This window comes from Cucurbita moschata, unplaced genomic scaffold (assembly GCF_002738365.1).
Source record: "Cucurbita moschata cultivar Rifu unplaced genomic scaffold, Cmos_1.0 Cmo_Scf00014, whole genome shotgun sequence".
Classification (NCBI taxonomy): Eukaryota; Viridiplantae; Streptophyta; class Magnoliopsida; order Cucurbitales; family Cucurbitaceae; genus Cucurbita; species Cucurbita moschata.
In genome coordinates, this window is record NW_019268530.1 from 1215108 (window position 1) to 1235677 (window position 20570).

Genomic DNA, 20570 nt, shown 5'->3' on the forward strand with positions numbered 1-20570 from the left:
TGGAAAATTGGATAGGATTAGTCCGTACACAAGACAATAACGTTTTCCTCTCGCTTCCTTGATCGTTCATCTGCCCTAATCTGTCGTTTCATCTCAATTTCTTTCCCTCACCGTCGTCGGGAATTATCGAGAAATCTCTCCGGGAAGTCGATTCCATAGATCTCGGTAACTACGCCCACGGACATGGCGGCTGCAGCTACAACAAGCGTTGTGCCGCCGAATCGGCGGCGTGCGATAACCGCGCCGGAAGATAAGTTGGAATTCGAGACGACGGAGGGGGTTGAGCCGATCTTGAGTTTCGATCAGATGGGTATTAAGGATGATCTTCTCCGTGGAATATATGCATATGGTTTTGAAAAGCCCTCGGCCATTCAGCAAAGAGCCGTGCGGCCTATTATCGATGGTCGAGATGTCATTGCTCAGGCCCAATCTGGAACTGGCAAGACCTCCATGATTGCCCTTACCGTTTGCCAGATGGTTGATACCTCCAGCAGAGAGTGAGTTCCGTTTACGATGGAATATTCAATGTTCCACTTTTCTCTCCCTCTTTCTTTCTCTCTATTTTGTTTATTGCGTGCTTAAAATCTATGGTCGTTGTTTAGTTACTTGGCTAAAAATTCCAACTTGAAAGACAAAGATTGCTCGGATGTCAGTTGGTTCTCTCCATAAGAAGTTGTTATGGCATCGAGTTGACATTTTGAAAATTTTGCAAGGAAGCCAAATAATGTAATACGATCTTTTAAACTTCAAATTCATATGGTAATTATGCATCTTAATTCCAATCAGGGTGCAGGCCTTGATCTTGTCCCCTACGAGAGAATTGGCAACTCAGACAGAGAAGGTTATATTGGCAATTGGCGACTACATCAATATACAAGCACACGCATGTATTGGAGGCAAAAGTGTGGGTGAAGATATCAGAAAGCTCGAGTTTGGAGTTCAGGTTGTGTCAGGAACTCCTGGAAGAGTCTGTGACATGATCAAGAGAAGAACATTGCGTACCAGAGCCATTAAGTTGTTAGTTCTGGTAAGTTTGGGTGCCCTTCAATTTGTTTTTCTTGTTACCAGTTTTCTACGTTTTCATTTCATTTTCTAATATTTACTCTTTCAGGATGAATCCGATGAGATGCTGAGCAGAGGGTTTAAAGACCAAATTTATGATGTATATCGATATCTCCCACCAGAGCTTCAGGTTCTTTCTCTCTCCTTCCCTTCCCCACGTTGTGTGTATATGATTTTGCCCATGAGTGGCCAAGAGGATTCGTAAATGAAGTGCAGATCCGTCCTTGAGTTGGTTGCTGAACACGACTTTAACATGTTCAACGACGTGTTCTTCACAGAAAGATGAAACTTTTGTATGTTCAATAGTATTTTTTCTGCAATAATGCATGTAGTCGATGTATTATTTTGTGAAGGAAGAAATAGCGGGATTGTTTCATCAGGACTGCTTTATCGAGTAGTAACAGGACTGTTTAATTGAATGGGTTTTTATAGTTTCTCTGAAGTCTTTGAAGTGCCAGATACTTGATCTCATCAAACTGTATTTTAATTTGTATTTTTGCTTGAATTTGTTTCCTTCACGTGCCAGTTTGTAAATGATGTGATATTACTAACATGTTCCTGTAAATATGGTTTTTATAAATTTTATTGTGTGTAACCTCATGCGCTCTTTATGTGTATGGTTATGGGCAACCAGTGCCTTTCACCTTTTTTTTTAATGTAGTTTTCTATTTTCTGCCTGTCTCTATAACCAGATCTTTTGGTTAATCCAATGAATTTTCCCCCCTCAATTTTAATTGTAGGTTGTCTTGATTTCTGCTACTCTTCCTCATGAAATCCTGGAGATGACGAATAAGTTTATGACAGATCCCGTGAGGATCCTTGTGAAGCGTGATGAGTTAACTTTGGAGGTTTGTAATATTTTTATTTCTAGACGAATAAATCCCTTTTGGATATAAGTCACCCTGATGCATACTTTTAATTTGACAGGGTATTAAGCAATTCTTCGTTGCAGTTGAGAGGGAAGAGTGGAAATTTGATACCTTATGTGATCTTTATGACACCTTGACTATCACCCAAGCCGTAATTTTCTGTAACACCAAGCGTAAGGTAATGTGATCGACAATTTTGTTTTAGATTTCCTAAAATGATCTTCTCTAGATCTTGTCAGACTCATCTGAAACAGGAAATGTTCTAATTTTGGCCCTTTTGTATCTGTTTTCCTTTTTGCATGATTTTGAATATGTCGTGATCTTCTGCCTCCAGGTTGAATGGCTGACTGAGAAGATGCGCAGCAATAACTTCACAGTTTCACATATGCATGGAGACATGCCTCAAAAGGAAAGAGATGCAATTATGGGGGAGTTTCGATCGGGAACTACCCGTGTCCTAATCACTACTGATGTTTGGGCCCGAGGACTTGATGTTCAGCAGGCAAGTTGTTGATTCTTTATTTTATTGATTTTTTTGTCAATGCACCTTACAAGTTAAAGTAACTCTAAATTTCAACCTGGTAATGGTTCAAGTTCGAATGGATAACTGATTATATGATCTGATCAAGTACTACATTTGCACCATGTTTTAACTTCTTTTAATGTTGAGTTGAGTTGTCTCTATAATGTCAGTAAAATTATTGTATGTGTAATAGAGATTATATCTACATAATGATTTTTGGGTATCTTGTGGATCATATGCGTCAGTTCAATGGTCTTGTAGTTAATGAACATATAGTTAGTTTCAGTTGACTACTTGGATATTTTGTGGATTATATGCATCAGCTATAGGTTATGATGAGTGTGTAAAATCTAAGGTTTAGAAAGTTTGTGGAAAAATGACCACGTTGATCTTTCTCCATGCTTGGAGAATCACTGGTTAGTTCTTTTCCATTCTCTAGGAAGCATAATAGAAAAATATCTCTGCATGATTAGATATAGAGAGGAGATTGGGTATTGAATTTGTCAAGGACAAAAAATATACGTTTTCCTATTTTATGTTAATGAATTGGTGATCTCCCAAATCTCCATAAATGTCCGACTATTTTAACTCCCACACATCATTAATATGTTTGTGTTTATTTTTCATTCGTTTATCTGACTGTGGCAAGTATCCAGTGAAATCTAGAAACTCTTATGTTTATTTGCTTCAACTTCTATCAGGTATCACTAGTGATAAACTATGACCTTCCAAACAATCGAGAACTTTACATTCACAGGATAGGAAGGTCTGGTCGGTTTGGGCGCAAGGTATGATACTCTGTTCTGTATTTCAGTTGATTTCCTAGTACGCACTTAAAGTGAACATAATGGAGTGTGATTAAACTCGAATGGAGAACTGTCTCTGCTTCTGAGTGGCGTTTAATGTTCATGTTATTTTTGCTAAAACTTTTAATGTGAATTTATGGCTTAATAACGCAGGGTGTTGCTATTAACTTCGTGAAAAGTGATGACATCAAGATCCTGAGAGACATTGAACAGTACTACAGTACCCAGATTGATGAGATGCCCATGAACGTTGCTGATTTGATTTAGCACTGCTTGATAATATTGTGTGCTGTGTGGAAGATTTGTGTTAATATGCTCGCACATGAGGTTTTATGTCCTTTTAAGTGCCTCTTTATCGATGATATTTAGCGTAGGAAGAAGTTTTCACAGCAACCTTTTTCTGAGTGGCTTGGAGTGTTCATAAGTTGTATAATACCCCTGCGGTTGTTTTTCATTTTTTCAAGGGAAAGGAACTCAGATTATATCTTTGATCGACTTGAAATATATAATATATTTTGAGATTAGTTGTGTTGTGATTCCTATGTGTACAGTTTCATCAGTTTCATCAATATTCTTGAGCTCACTTAGAACAGTAGAGAAGGTTGAGACAAATGTTGTTGGAATACATGAGAAGTACAAAAAGAACACTTCTGACATACATGTTCAAACAATATGTTTCACGTATAACGTATATGTATATGTGTATATGTATATATAATAATCATCGTACAACGATGACATTTAGTATCAAAACAAAGAACGCACTCGTATACTACACCCATGATTCTGGCATCAGTATTTGAAAGGTTGCCAAAACTTTAATTGAAAGAGAACAAAAATGATACATATGATAACATGCATAATGGGGATCCTAAATGCTAAGCTTTTACAAAACTGTATTGATGTGAAGTGCTTTTAGCAGAGATGTGGCCATTTGTTTCACCAATACCTGACCACCAGACCGTTGTCCATCTCTGCGTTCCTCAATCAAATTCTGAAGTTTATGAGGTAAATCATTTTCCACAATCAATTGCTTTGGTCGTGGATGATGCTCATACACAGCCTGCCAGACGAACATTGGACGTTCAGAACTTGAATCAAGCATAAGATCATCGTCGACAGATTTTCGACGACGGAATCCTTAGAAAGGCACATCAAATGTTCAATCTGGACACGAATATCTCTTACCTTGATCAGTTTAAGTAGATTAAGCCGAGCAATCGCATCCTGATGGTCCAGCCTTGCTATAAGCAATGGGGTCAATCCATTGACAGCCAGTGTTGTATTGATTCGGGAAGATTTTCTGCAATTAGAAGTACATGTTCAGTTAATATTGATATGAGCTAAAATCTCAAAGATACTGCAATACTACATTTTCAAGGGGCTGGGAAGATTTTATATGGTTTGGATGCATGAGAGAAGTTAAAAGCTATGCTCTAAAGAGTAGTTATTTACGGGGAGCATTATCTATTAGAAATGAATTTTTTAGCATCTGACTCCATACCCACACTTTAAAAAACAGTCCAAAAAGTCGAGAACTCTTGATTAATTAGTTTGAACGGGGAGGAATGGAGAATGCTAGGGTCATAAGATTAATAAGAAAACTTGAGAAGCTAAGAGATAACAAAGAAAGAAAAAAAGCATCACTCTCAGATAGAACATTTGAATGTGGGGTATAATTAACCAGATAGATAAAGGCACATACGTGATGATTTTCAAGAACGGTTCCAATATATGCACAAAATGTTGTTCCGGACAGCACTGGAAAAACTTCACCAATTTTTTAATTGCTTCCTTTTTCAGCAAAGCCTGTTCAACTTTTCGGTTGTCATTGTCATGAGCTAAGCACACAGCAATGGAGTCCAATGCCGTGACAGACCAAATCTCATCCTCAAGTAGGCTTAAATATACATCTAAGCCACCGTGGGCTCTTAACTGCTCCCTAGAATTACGAGATGCATGGGCCATATCGCACAGTAGAGGCAATGCATCTTTTTTAAGAGGAGAGTCTGACATAATAAAATGCATCAAGTGTGGAATAATTCCATTTTCAATTGCACATTCTTGCCTCCTCTTATTTATCTTGCACAAATTGAATAGTGTGCTGAGGACCTACAGAGAATACAAGTAAGGTAGTAAAACCAGACACAGAAGAATACAAAATGCAGCACGAAACTTATACAAACTAAGAGTTGTAAGTTAAAATAACACAAGTATATGTGTTCTTGAAGAAAATGTTATCATGAACTGGCAGGGGAAACAATAAACAAAAGGTTTTCTGTCTGGTTTTAGTTAATAAGTACCTAAAAAATTGCTCATTTCAGATGTATGTCATGAATATGATCTTATTTGAGGTTATATAGTTTCGTTATACTGTTCATTCTTTGAAATTTTTTCTTATCTAGAAAAAAAAATGCATTAATACAAAGTAGATTATCTAAACAATGAGGGAAAAATAAGCACACCTCAGTATGTATTTGCGATACTAGAGACCCTTCTTTGAGTTCAAGGTTTGGAATCAAATATTTAATTGCATCTGCTCGCTGAAGATTTTCTAAGCAGTTTGGATCTGTTGATAGATGATTTATACACTTCAATATCTACGTCATGAAAAATAAATGGGAACACAGTTAGTAGAAAGGAGAAACGAGCTGGTTCAAAATAGCCAGACCAATGAAGGAATACAAAGATGCATTCTCACGTACCTTCAAGAGAATTGAGGGCTCTACCCTATTGAACATCTGGAAAAGGCGATTGAGCAAGCTATGGCTGCACATATATGACTTCACAGTTGTATCTGCCTGAGCAAACTCAAGCAGAAGATCAGACACCTTCGCTAGGTATTCCCTTGCAACATCAGCGTTCATAGTTGAAACCATGTGCGAGAGAAGTCCAGAGGATGTTGAACTCCCCGGTATAGCATTTAATACACCCGAACCTGAAAGCACCCCTGATGCTGTCTGTGAAGCAATTCCAGAAGTGGATGGAGCTCCCTCATTGGACACCAGGGGTTCTACCTTCCTTCCCACCGTTTTAAGGGAAACCTTAGAAGTGGGGTCAAGATTTCCATTTTCTTTTCCACGTTGAGAAACCTCTGGGGATGAAAATTTTAAATTAGGTTCTTTGAAAGATATTCTCAAGCTTCTTAAAATATTATCTCGAGAATGGAAATGTGCAGCACCAAGATTGATCAAAGTTAAATTCCAATACCTAAGAGTTGTCTAAGAAAGCTTCAAAATATTTATTAATCACTAGCCCTATAACATTTTATTGGTCCTCATGACCGTTTAACTTTCAGAGAGCATACAAGAAAAAACTCCCCACAAATTGTTAAGATGCCCAAGTAGGCTTGTCCCTAGTCTGTCCCTAGTCTTTGTAGTTCACCTAAGTTTAATCTCTATATCTATGGGTAATAGGAAATCCAATAATAAGGTAGTTTGAAAATACCCCTCTATTATACACATAATTGATTGTTAGAAGGAAGCAAAAAGACAGGTTCACAAACAGAGATACTCACCAGCGAATTCTGCCATTAAGAAATCAAGCTCCCCATTCATCTTCTTTTCATTTGATGCATGCAATAGAGGCATTATAGTTTCATGTCTCTCCAATCCAGAAAGGTGGTGCATGTACTCAAGCTGACCAGACAAGTGTCGAGAAGGGGGTTCTTTGTCCAATAGACTTAGAAGGGGCCGAACTTGCTCTTGCGGCGTAACCATCGAGGCTGTAGGAAATCCATTAGATGCAGGTTCCAGAAATTTTGGAGGTCTATCTGTGGAAGTCCTGTTTGAATTGACCATCTGCTCAATTCTCCATCTATCTACATTTTCATGTTCTTTAGAAACAAAGCCCGACGGTTCTTTGGTTGCTAAATTTACAACTTTTTCTAAAGATGCTAGCTCCGGTGGTTTAGAAGTCCCCAACGCTTCATTTGTGGCATTGCTAGACAGCCTACCAGGATCTGTGGAAAAGTGTCGGTGATCAGATTGATTCGCATCTGATCTTTGAGAATGTGAAGATGAAGCCCTTGAAGGTTCTGGTGTTCCAGCAGACAGGTGATGATCAACTATTCCATGCCTGACCTTCAAAAGATCAGGCTGATCAGGCACAGGAAATGAGGCCTCATACTGACTGAATATACAGTGGCTAGAATCTAGTTGACCTGATCGTGACCGTTGAAAACCATCAAATGGATTTCCAGCCCCCACCGTTATAGAAGCTAAGCGAGTTGCCTCATTTAAGCTGTAGAGGGTGTTAATAAGCCTAAGCAGAATTCCACTTTTTGCTGATATACGACAGAAACTATTTCGAAGAGTGGAACGCTGGAGCTTAAAGATCTGCCACATTCCATCAATAGCTAGGTGAACCATTTCCCTAAAAAAACAATATTTACGAGTTTGAAACGGTATTTAACGAAAAACCAAATAAAGGATCAGCACACACATCAGATGAAAATGGATTTGTTTTTTTCCAACGACCAACAAAGCTAAAATACTAAATGAGCAATTGATAAAACAATAAACATCAAAACTGAAACTGAACCAACGGTGAATAATGCAAACATGCGTAGTAGATCTCAATTGTTTCAATTTTAACTCAGTAACTCACGAAAATATTATCGTAGCACCATAAGGATTAAGAATGAAACACTTCACTGTTAAGACTAATTGGATAAATATCAGTTCCAGATAAGCATTTTTATTTTATGTTATGGGTTTGACTTCTTTATCCTAAGTTTGATTTTCATCTCATGGAAGTAAGTACTTATTTCGCAGCGAAAGTATCAAGGTTGAACATTATATGCATAGATTATGTAAAACTCTTCTCCATTTTTAATTTATTGTATTAAGCTCTCAAATACATCAAACCCAAAACTGCCAAAAAACCCCAACCACTCGTGAGACCAGGCCTATGCCTATAACTAATTTTTTTTTCTTTGAGAAGGTATATGCCTATAATTACTATAAATGCTCCACTATTGCAAAATGATATTTACATACCTGTACTTTGCATAATCAGCCTCTAAAAAGCTTACTAATACAGGTATTCCACGGCATGCAACGAACATTTGCAATGTCAAAGAGCTGAATTTTTTTAAAACAAAGCCATAGTGAGGAGATTTCTTTTCTAAGAAACAAATCCTTGCAGGGTCATTATGATACAACGAAGTTGAAACTTCAAACCTTGATTGACAAAGCTGCTGAAAGAAATAAGCTGCTTCCATACGAACTTCTCGGGGCCGGTCAGGAACCGCAAATCCCATTACCAGAGGAATCTGATAGTTACATATTAAAATGACCAATATTGAAGTTCATTCACTACTACAAAAGATAAATCAGAGGCTGGAGGAATAGACTAATAAACTACTTGGGAGGCTAAATGATACATTTGATTATGATAGATCATAGTGTGATACATCTTGAAGAAAAAAATACGAAAATTTACAGAATTTTTTTTTATTTACTTTAATGAACTAAAAAATGAATATAGCACTCCTACTTGGTTAATTACAAGAAAACCCTATCAACAACTAATCTATTTTACATACAATAGAAACAGTGAGTACAATAAAAAAACTAACAATCGCCATCAGATAGGCAGCCACATATTCTTGATCCAAGAATAGAAACTTCATTCTTAACAGAATATTCATGCGCACACAAATTGAACTACCTAACTCCAGCACTCAAGCTATATTAAGCATTCAAGTTCAGAATAGAAATACGTAAAGTTGCAAAAAGGAACATAAATGCAAAAACAATTTTAAACCAATTGAAGAAATTAGTAGTTTAGTTTACCTGATGAACAATGCAAGATGGAAACATTATTCAATAGTTACTTACTAGACCAACAAGACAAGCATTTTCTTGGAAGTCATCGTTATCCTTAACTATCTGATTTATAAGCTGGAGCACTGAACATGTAATCTGTAACACCGGGAAATAGGCAAGTTCTATAAAGTGGGAATAAGACAACAAAAAACCAATGACATAAATGAGGTAAATATAAAAACCATACACGAGTTTTAGGAACTTCAAGCAACTCCGTCAATGGGAGTAGACCATGCTGTGTAACATAAACAATTTTCTGCTCAGGTCTATGATGGAAGATGGCAATCAATTTGTGACAGGCAGATACAATTACGTCTTCAGGTTCATCAGGTCTCAATGACCCAACTAATCTGCCGAATTCAACAGCCTTCCAACAGACAAAAAGAAAGATAAGAACCGGAATATAATAATTCCATTCAGGTTCACGTTAAAAAACATTAGAACAACACTTGGCTGCATATCAGTGTATAGGCATCTTCCTATACACCACCATTAAATGTTTGATAACTAAGAGAGAAAAATGTGGAAAATGAAAAACTAGAACTTTTACTCTCTTTTAGTTGTAAAATCTTTAATAGTGGTGTGTAGAAATTCCTATACACCCGTATGCAACCAAGTATTTTCCAAAATATTATACAAAATATGCACTTACTTTTCATTAGGAATAAACATAGTCATACAAAAAGGAGGAAAAAAAAAGATAACTGAAAGGTGAATTTTAAGATAACATTCATAAGAATAATAAAGTATGAACTTTCTAGAGTCGAAAGAACTGAGTACCGGCAAAGGATAAAGGTTTTCTCCGGGCATCTTCTCATCAAAAACCTGATTAAAAGAATCACGAGACTATCAGTTGTGGAGGAAATTAAGAGTATTGAAATACAAACGATACTAGTATAGACATACATACCAAACCATCAATATCAACATCATCATTTAAAACACCCATCACTAGTCGAAGCAGGTCATCGCCACCATTTACTTGTCCCATTTCATTTTCCATTTGTTTCTGAGCAATCGTAGCCCTCAACTTTGTGGCTAGGTCATTTTTCCCGACATTATTTACTGGCACATTACCTATATTTGATTGTGGGGTAGATAGTGATGTTGATGCTTCAGAAGATCGATCAGCGGGGAGCTTATCTAAAGGTTGAAATAAATCATCTAAGGAAGCATCTCCAGGAGTGTCGCTAAATTTACTCAGCTCATTTCCTCCCGAAGCAATTGACATCTTCGAAGCCTTCAAAAAATGATAATTGCACCGATCCATAAGTTCCTTTAGGGGGGTTGCAAAAGTAATTTAGATCTCAAAATTCATAAATGACTGATTCTAATCTAGAACCAACCAAAATTCAAATTAATCACAAAAATTCAGTTCTAGAGAAGCATATGATAAAAGGGAAGTACAGCATATGGCCCAGGGTTTGAGGAAACCCCTCCCGCAAAATTACCAAAAAAAAGTCTTCGAAATCATTAGGAGGCTGTGGCTACAAAGAATTTCCGTAGTTTGAGAACAATCCAAAAGTAAAATGTTATACACTACACTCCCCCCCCAAAAAAAAAAAAAAAAGAATTCAGCAAACTAAACCTATCTAAAAAATCCTTGGATTTCTCTTTATACATATAAACCCAAGAAGAGCTCGAATGGAGCAATTCCAAAGAACCTTTTCTATGCCTTAAAAACCATGCTTGCAGGAATTTCTAAAAGCCAAAGGAATACAGAAAGAGCTATATCTCCTATATTACGATTCAAACCCTAAAGTTGACATATTTGACGCATAAATAGGAATATGAAGAGGGCAGGACACATGCTCTTCCTATAATCAATAAAATAGTAGATTCAGCAAACTGCATATACCTTGAGATATCAAGAAAGTAAAAATATAAAGGGAGAAAAAACCTAAAAGAAAAGAAACGAAGTCAACCAAATGGGATGTTATTATCTGAGATAGCTATATTATGCGAGAGTGGTTAGAAAAGAAACCATTACTAGCAAGAGATTGAAAATAGGAAGTGGCCCTGGTGGAATTACAGAAATAATTTTCAGATAGAACTGGGTAGATGCAAATCATCTTTTTATAACTAACAAAAGTAAGAAATCAACAACGACACCTTTTGAAAACAATTATCATGACCTTCAGGTCCAAAACCAAACGAGCTATTTCCAGATGTTGTAGAAGTTTCTTTCTCTCCATGTTTCCTAGACGCAACTTTTCTTAGTTCTGCCGATGGCACTCCTCCATTCATTATCACTTCATCATGGGCTCTACCATGAGATTCATGAAACTCAGTCGGCTCAGAGGTTGCAAGTCTGCCTGAACCAGTTAGAAGAGATAAATTATCACGAATGGATAAGGTTGGAACTTGATCCAATAGAGTATCTTCTTCTATGGCTTCTCCTTCCTCATCAAAATTAGGGCCTGAAGCAAAATGTTTTTGGGAATTGCTCGTATCAGTGGCAACATCTGATGCCAAGTCCTTCCTTGAATCCTGTAATAATGACAACCCAACTTACCCTAGAGATGCAAAAGTTCAAAATCAACTTTGAAGAAGAAATAGTTGTTGAATTCATAAACAAAGTAACTCTTGAATTACAACTCTCACAGCTTTAAAATCAGAACCAGCAATTTCATTTTTCTCCGCTGAAGGACTTTCACAAGAGTTTTGATCGTCTCCATTAGAAATTTCTTCTCCTGGTGATCCATCTAGTTGAGTGTTTCTGTCATAAGGAATACTAATCAAATTTTGAATAGCCACAGAGTGAAGAATACATTATCTTTTTCGCATAAATTTTATGCAAAACAGATCTCTGAAGATTAATTCTAGTGTGAAACTTGTAAGTCAAGATCTTGTCTCAAAATACGCAAATCTGGATTGGGGATGTCATACCTGGCTCTCCCAGGGATGTGGCCTATGACCTAGCCTAAATGCCATACACACGCACACACAAATACCAAAAAGGCAAAAGAAAATTTACGGGACATGAGGGCACAAAAATGGAATGAAAATCGAGCATCTGAATGTTTTAAAAGTCTAGTTTATTTCAAACTAAAAATATTACTATTAGTTTCTGACTCAATATACCCAATGAATTGATAACAGAAGTTGTCTTTCATTTCCTAAAATTTTAAATTATATATATATATATATATATTTTAAAAGCTAATTGCTACCTCAATGTGCCGCTATGACGAAGAGAAGAATGCAAAGCCCGTCGGCAATTCTGTACCCAAGGATGAGAAAGCAAAGTTTTCGCATCAGGCCTTTGCCTAGCATCCTGCACAAAGATGACGTCAAATTATTCATCCACTACAAAATAGACAAACAAAGAGACGTGCTTCCTTCACATTCAAAGAAGATACCACAGGCAAGTATAATGCCAAAACCTTGAAATTAAAGTGAGAAAGTGCAACAAATCACTTATAAAATAACCACAATTACGAAGCTTGGTAAAAATTGATAAACTTTTTAAAAAGAATGTTTTTTATTGTATATAATCGTTTATAAAGAATCAGCTTGCTTATCCTCAAAGGATGCTTCTTATCTGCGTTTGTCTCTGAAGGAGTCCACATGCACTGAAGATTCATTCCCCCAATTACTAGTGGTGAGATTAGTGCATCTGAGTAACCCATCCCCTCAGAAGTCATCCCACCAGGATGTTTTAAAGCTGGGAGGAGAGATGCCAAATTTATTTTACAATAAAGACGAAACTTTAGTTCATAGGGATGAGCATTCATCTGGCTTTAACGAGTCATCACTATACAGCAAAATAGGAACTCATATGCGCTTTGCATATGTATTCTATGCCAGCAAGACCAGGATTATCATTCAGTCCGTATGATATTGGAGTTAACTTGATTCCAACGGAAGTATTCTTTTTCTTGGGGATAAATGCTTCGCTACTTCCCTTGACCTCATTAGACGAGAAACATCATGACAAGTGGGATGCGAGCCAGTTTGTGGCATATCCGTTGGGATGCAACTTCAACTCATTTATTATTATTACTATTTTTTCTTTTCCATAAAGGACAATCCTTTAGTAAATAAAGATGAAAGTTAACGAGATGCTATCCTAAGAAGCATGGACACAGACACGGGAGACAGATACGACAACACGACAATTTCTAAAAAAGTAGGACACGAAAACGTTGGGGACACACATTATTTAAATCTATTTTTCAAATATACGTGTATATGTTACCTTTTTTCAATACTTCAAATCCAATCGTTGATGTTTATTGTAACTTCTTTGGTTGAGGATTTCTCTCCCCCTTTTATAAACGAATGCCCCAATTAAATTGTGTCTTATGCAAAAAATTATATTAAATGTGAGCCAACTATGCCATCAAAAATTAGAGAAACAATTGAGAAAACAAAAGTGGAAGCACCTGTCGCAAAAACCAAGTAGCAGCGGAACACTATCCTCTACCAAGCCCAACTCTGAGTGTCTTTGAAATCGACAACTCCTTTTTTACAAAGCAGCGAGTTCCCAGCCTTTCAAGGGTCTCTTCCCCTATTTGTTTCCTTCTTGTACGACGCACACATAACGCTGCTTCTTATAAAGAAATCAGACAGTTAATCTCTCCTTTTCTCCTGATTAATACTTCCTTTCTCCCTCAGAGATATTTTGGAGTATAAAAAATGGGTTCTCTTTTTGGTTCAAGGGTTGACTGCAGGGTAAAAAAAATGATTTCATTTTTCTTTTTGTAAGCTTTCTTCTTTCAAGTTGGGGTTATTTTCAGGGTAGGGGCTGAATATACTTTTTGGGTGTTCATGTCTGTGGCCTGTCCAGAAGAATAGGCAAGTGCCCATGGTGTGTCCAATATTAACAAAATAATAATAAAATAATTGGACACTGATTTTCGCATGTTAAACACATACCAAATATGTGTTCAAACGTAACCGTGTCCGACACGAGACACAGTCACTTTCAATTTACTGGTCATACATGCTTCTTAGATGGTATCCAAAACCACGTGATCTTTGGTCAATTGAAAGGGATGGAATTCATAATAGTTGATGTTTCACTTTTAATTTTAATAACCTCAGGTCTAAAATATAAGTTCTTTTAGTTTTGTTTCTCGAAAGTAGAGGATGCTTCATATGGCTATCACATGCTTGAAGTGTAGTAAACACCATTTGTCATACTCAATAGACAGTTGTTGTTTTTTTCAACAATAGGCGGGATGGAGGATTTAAACCTCTGACCTTTTGATCGAGAGTACATAATTTATGCCATTTGAGCTATGCTCAAGTTACCGACTGTTGGAAGTGAAAAAACCCGCAATATCATATTTTTAGCCTTTTCACACACCTTCTAGACTTCCATAAACCCACAAATAAAATTTTAAAAGATGTATGAAGGAAAAAAACAGCCTTCTTTTTTTTGTTCGGAGAGGCAGAAAAAATTGTGAAGAATCACCAGAAAGCAGATGTTCAAGCATGTAACTTAATTCATTCAATCATAGAAATCCTGGCAAACCTTCTTAAAGCACTGGCGTAAAAAATCAGTGATGTCTGGTGATAGGCTATCCGGAATTGGAGGATGCTTGTCCTGAAAATTGGTGAATAGTACAATGACAAAAGGAGAATACTTATCAGCAAGGTCAGTGTCGAAATAAACAATAAATAGATGTTTACATCACGAAAAAAAAGACATGGCTTCTCAACAAACAATTCCTCACCTAGAGCTGGTTTATTTTTTAAACATCAAACAAAATTTTCATTTATAATTGAAAAGTAACAAACAAGTCAACAGCGAAGAAGATATAATAATAATGAAAAACAAGGATAAGAAAGCTGAACTCCAAAGAACCTGACAAAAACCCTTTTCAATTTTCGTCGCACATTAAGTCTTGTAAATGAAGTCGTTTCAATAAACATCAGACAAAAGAATATAATAGGTTACTATCTTTTTCCTTTTTTGGGGGGGAGGAGTGAGGGGTGCTTTGACATTCATGCCAACATCCTCCTGGAAGGAATCTGGAATCTGACAGGTGATGAAATCCACGAATGGACTAGATTTCAACTTGAAATTAGCTCTCTTGTTTTCTTTTGGTAAGAAAATGAAATTTCATTGAACAAATAGAAGAATACAATAGCATATAAACAAGTTGTTATACCTGAACAATGCGAAAAAGAGCGGGCATAGGTTGCAGATCATAGTATGGAGGTACGCATGTAAGCAGTTCAATCACAGTACATCCAACACTCCAAATGTCGGAAGCAGCACAAACTCCTGACATTTCGATTACCTATAACAAAAATTACATCAAAAGGTTGCCAAGTAATTTTTTTTTTTAGAAGAATCAAAGAAAAGAGAAGAATCAAAGAAAAGTTGAAACAAATTATCTCAAGCTCAGTCTACGAAAGCAAAGATTCAAGCCATTTAGGAACTTGTCACTATTGTGTTGGTGTTCAAATCAAATTTCAAAATTTTCGAGCAGAGTAAAAAAACCTAAAAACTCTATATACAAAAATGAAAATGAAATCTCACCATGTAGATAGTTCATACCTCAGGAGCCATCCAGTAAGGTGTTCCAACAACTGAATGCGTATTAACATCAGCCTCTGTTAATTTTGTCGCAACACCAAAATCAGCAAGTTTCACAAGACCCTGAATTAAGCAAATAGCCTTTCACATTTAATACAACCACAAGAGAGCAAAGAAGCACAGATCCGGACATGTGTCAAAACACACAACATAAATATTGCAAATTTTAATTGGTCGATGGGGAAGTGGTGAGTTTAGTACTAATAAATGCAAGTTTAGGTTTACTAAAGAATGGATTCTAGACTCCAACGATCTTTATTTGTACTTATTTATTTATCTGATAAGGAACAGAGTTAATCACAAAAGAGGGCATAGCCTATGGGCAGAGGGTTGAGGAACCTCTCCCCACCGAACAACTACAAGCATAGCCTCCCAACAATAAATGATAAATGAGCTAGGCTATAATTTGAAAAAAAAAAAAAAAAAATCCTTCCGTCTAAGACTCCCCAAAGAAGAAGTATTTTGTACATTACTACAAAAATACTAGATAGAAGAACACTTATCTTTGAAGACTCGTCGATTTCTCTCTCCATAATTCCCACACAGGGACTCTAGTGGTACACTCCCACAAAATTTTGCTTTACCTCTAAGACCCCAACCGGAAACCATTCACCGCTTCCAACAACCAATCCAACACCTCATTTGGTAAGCAACTGCTTAACCAAAAGCCTTCAAGCTTCCAGAAAAAGATGAACCAAGCTTTTCTAACTAATAAAGCATAACACAGACCGAGAGAGAGACTAAAATTACTACCTTTCTTTGTAATTTGTCTCAAGTATTCAAGCTCTCCGGGGCAAACTCCATGAGAAAACCTTCTTGTGGATGTTAAACCTCCCAAGCAACTGATTGGATTTTTATCTTAGGGGTTGTTTCAACAAGCTTAACAAAAGCTGAACGAGTAAAGAAACCTCCAGAATTTTCAAGATACCAATAAGCTTTATCAGTTCCATCCCCCAGCCTTATTGGGTCAATCTAAGAGATAAGCCCAGGCCAACTTTCAACCTCCCTATCCATAATACCCCTAAACCAAGATCCCAACCATTTTGATCTTTGTTCCAGCAATCAGCCACAGTAGCCTCCTCCTTTTGGGAAATAAGGAATAAATCAGTAGAAACATCCTTCACAGAAGTAAATTTTCTCTTTACTTTTCAACCTGAAATGGTGAAGTTCACAAAGAAGGCAGTCTTTCGCAATTTCAACCCAAGGTCTCATTTAGAAGCTCCTTTGGGAGGAAGAAACATCCAAGCCAACCATAAATACTTTCAATCACCATCCTCCATAAGGCTTGCTCTTCTTGAACAAATCTCCACAACCATATAAGAAGGAGGGCATTGTTCCTTTGCTTCAAAGAACCAATTTCGGGGCCCCCATATTGAAGGGGAGGAGAAGTCCAGCTCCATTTAACAAGATAATTGCCCGTATTAAAAGCACCCCTTCCCAGAAATATTTTGAACAACTCTTTCCTGGCTCATTTTTAATAACCCTTTTATAATACAGCTAACTAAATTCCAAATCCCTAGATACTAAAGAACAATAAATCTAACTAAATCCATAGATACTAGTTAACAATACAGAAAAATAAATCCCTACTAGGTAACAATGCAGAGAAACAGGGAAGTTAACTAGTTCTTTTGTTTAATGGGATTACACAAATATTCCTTAAATTAAGGCTAAGATTTACATATATTCCTTCAATTAAGACAACTCCTTCAACAAATAGGAAGACTGTTTAGAGTGGATAATGTGAGAGTAAGTCTCCCTCCTTTTCAAAGTGGGGTATGTTTCCACTTTTCCACCTTGGTTAGAAATTTATCAATCACCGGGTCCCAAAAGCCTTTAGAATGGTATTCCCCCTAGAGGAATACCCCTCTAAGTAAGTAGGGCTTAGGTAATAATAATGTCAACAAATTTTTACTGAAAAGTGGTGTTTCTTTATCAAAAGCCAGCTTAGGCGTAAAAAATAAAAAATGATGGAGGATTTGATGCAACTCTTCAACGACTATTACTGGTACTTGAACTTTCTTAGTTAGTAACTCATTTAGCCGTTGGGAGATGTTTAGTTGTTTAGTTTGTTAATGCATTTATAGTTCCTTTCTGATTTTATGTGGTTTTGCTATTTCGTTTCTTTTTTGAGTTTGTATCGAGTATTCGTCTCTTTTCATTTCTTGTTAGGAAAAAAAAGTTCTTCAACACTATATTAGTGTTTCAACTGGCTGTAATGGATTTAGTTAATCTACAATGGGGTTTTTTAATTCAATGTAGTATGCTTCCTTCCCCCATCACGTTTCCTCTACCTTCAATTATTGAATTGACACTTAGACGCATTTCAACCATGTGGAAATAACGTATAATGCATAACTAACCTTAGACTAGCAGTCCTAGTGTGTCCTAAAGTAAATATCCAACTTAGCTCAATTAGTAACGAAGGTTACGGTTTATCTTCAAGCTATTTCATGGATCAGAGTATCTGGAATATGGAATAATCACCCGTTTAAGAAACACTTTAACGAGCAATCTATAGCCTTTGTACACACAAAAGCAAGAAGATAGCAATTTTTTAATTAAAAAAATGTAATTAGAAAAAATTCAAAAGCCAGCCTTTAAAAAAAAAATGACTGAAGTGTAAGAATAAACTTGCCTCTTTGGTAGTCAGAATGTTCGCACCCTTTATATCGCGATGAATTACACCTTGCTCATGTAGATAAACCAAGCCTTCCAAAACCTGCTTCATAGAAGTATACCACTAATATTAGCCATGCCCCTGAAATAGTCGAATAAAGGACAATGATAGAAAACTTCAAAACCTGAGAAATATAAAGTGCAACCAATGATTCTGGAAAAGGTCCAAATTTATTTGGCTTGATAATGTTGGCAAATGATCCATTTTCCACATACCTGTAAACACCCCCCACAAAAAATAAACTTGAGTGAAATACCCAATTAAAGCCTTGACCTAGATTGGGTCTCAAGCTTACTCACTCGAGTATTATGTGAAGGTGAGACTTCGTTTTCAGAGATCCAAGATACTTCACAATGTTTTTGTGGTTCAAATTCTACAAAAGTGGAACAGTCTCAGACAGAAATGGACACAAACTCAAAATGGAAGGAAAAAAAATAAAAGATTTCAGTGCCATGAAATCAAGTAAACCCATAGATCAGTACATCTTAAGCACAAATGCAAATAGCCTCGAAGTAAGAAAAAGACCGGGTGGAAAAAGAAAAAACAAATGTAGGAAAGCATTGATAAAAATAAACATAATGTATTTTAATTTAAGCAAAATGAATACAACAAGTGGAAATGAAAATCTGGTGGAGAGAAAGGTACCTTCAGTAAGTCAATCTCTTGCTGAAAATCATCATTACATCCCACCAACAATTTGAGTAGCAGAGAAGGAAAAAATTTCCAGTGAGAGCACTTGAATATATAATCAGGGAAAATATGCCAGAAAAGAAAATGAAGCCAAGTACCAAATTTATATAAAATTTCAACTGATGTGATACTCGAGTCACAAATTAAGAAAAAAAAAAAAAGTAATGAGTTTCTAATAACAACTGTCATTTCTAGACTCGACAAACTTGGTTTGTATCAAAGCATGAAAACGAATCATATTTATAAATCAAAGAAAATGTGATACCAACTCAATGGGTTATGATTTTCGATGAACCACATGAATCCTCAAAGACATGAGAACAGTAGTAAGACTGAACTTTTGACGGTTTCACGTAAGTTTCAACGTTTAGCAGCATAATATTTTTTATTCAGGAGGATAATAAGCATTGATCAAAGAAACATGATCGAACCATGATAACGTTGAGGTCCTCTTGAGCAATATTCTCCAAGGAAACTTGTTTAATAGCAACAAAATCCCCATTCTCCAAATCCAGACCTTTGTAAACTCGCCCATATGCTCCTTTCCCGATCTCATCTCCCAGCATCTGCGCCAATAATTCACATTCAAACCTCTAACCGCTGGAACATATTATGAATTTCAGATATTCTCAACATGAACAAAGTAGTAAATCCAACCATCGGTTATATATTCTGGTAATAAGAGGAAAAAATGAAACAGTTTAATTTGAACTCACGAAGCAAGATACTGAGACAAGAAATGAGGTGAACAAAGTGTATTATAACAAATTCTAGCTCATTTAGCGACAGCCTACAAAAATTCAGAATCTTTCTAGCTTCCAAGTACTTCATTTCTTGCCGATCATCTACAAAAGCCACCTGAAGGCACATACACACAACCAAACCAACAACCAATTCAGAGCTACATTCCAACCTACATTACGAAGACAAAAAAGAAAAAACCATTTGGTTCATCCATCCGACTCCCAGAAAACATTCCGCGCAAACAAATTCCAAACAACCGAACAAACTTCAACAAAAAAAAACCCTATCAATTCAGAAACCCAGCCATACATATTTGTTATCAAGCGTCTTGGACTTGTGGAACGCAGTGATCGGAACTTGGCGAGACATGGCAGCCGAATCGGCCTCCGCCGGAGAAGAACGAGGCTACAAATGGTCCATTGGGAAGAAGTGAAATTGAGAAATTGGATGGAGATGGTGAAGGGTAACAATTTTCCGATCGGAAATCGAGAAAGGAAGGAGATTCAATCAACGGAAAAAAAAATCTCCCCGACTGGCGGCAAAATCGCAACGAAGATGGTGAAGTGACAATATAAATAAAATTATAATAACTGACTCAGAGAACTCCAACTCCCAGCCTAATGCCCACTCCCCCTTCCATTTCTCTGTGTATTATTAATATCATAATATCAAAATGGAATTCTTTACCTAATTTACCGACATTAATCATTGTTCTTATCTACATAATCTTTTTGTATCTACATTATTGTTCATATTTTTTATAGCTCACATTTCATTCCGACAATAATAATACGATATCTGTCGATTTGTAT

At 36.5% G+C, this 20570-nt stretch overlaps 2 protein-coding genes across 5 annotated transcripts; one reads left to right on the forward strand and one right to left on the reverse strand.

The window, feature by feature from the left end:
- Positions 1-46: 46 nt before the first annotated feature.
- Positions 47-3793, forward strand: LOC111452540 (eukaryotic initiation factor 4A-3-like). Its single transcript, XM_023093313.1, has 8 exons — positions 47-497; positions 787-1027; positions 1112-1192; positions 1803-1910; positions 1990-2109; positions 2266-2433; positions 3156-3242; positions 3414-3793. Exons 1-8 carry the CDS (start codon positions 184-186, stop codon positions 3525-3527), a joined length of 1233 nt encoding a protein of 410 aa, XP_022949081.1. The 5' UTR covers positions 47-183; the 3' UTR covers positions 3528-3793.
- A 101-nt stretch (positions 3794-3894) lies between these two features.
- Positions 3895-20346, reverse strand: LOC111452538 (MAP3K epsilon protein kinase 1-like). 4 transcript variants are annotated; one of them, XM_023093308.1, is made up of 25 exons: positions 20068-20346; positions 19731-19872; positions 19446-19580; positions 18970-18990; positions 18624-18697; positions 18449-18539; positions 18283-18366; positions 15606-15707; positions 15214-15345; positions 14574-14645; positions 12265-12368; positions 11696-11810; positions 11204-11581; positions 10002-10331; positions 9872-9916; positions 9279-9458; positions 9104-9187; positions 8444-8535; positions 8261-8344; positions 6778-7634; positions 5966-6354; positions 5726-5860; positions 4966-5372; positions 4449-4563; positions 3895-4323 (listed from the first exon to the last, which is right to left on the reverse strand). In XM_023093308.1, exons 3-25 carry the CDS (start codon positions 19578-19580, stop codon positions 4147-4149), a joined length of 4203 nt encoding a protein of 1400 aa, XP_022949076.1. In that variant the 5' UTR covers positions 19731-19872; positions 20068-20346; the 3' UTR covers positions 3895-4146. The 4 variants fall into 4 exon arrangements, with proteins under 4 accessions (XP_022949076.1, XP_022949075.1, XP_022949077.1 ...); XM_023093307.1 differs by lacking the exon at positions 19731-19872; XM_023093309.1 differs by lacking the exons at positions 9104-9187; positions 19731-19872.
- Between the last annotated feature and the right edge of the window lie 224 nt (positions 20347-20570).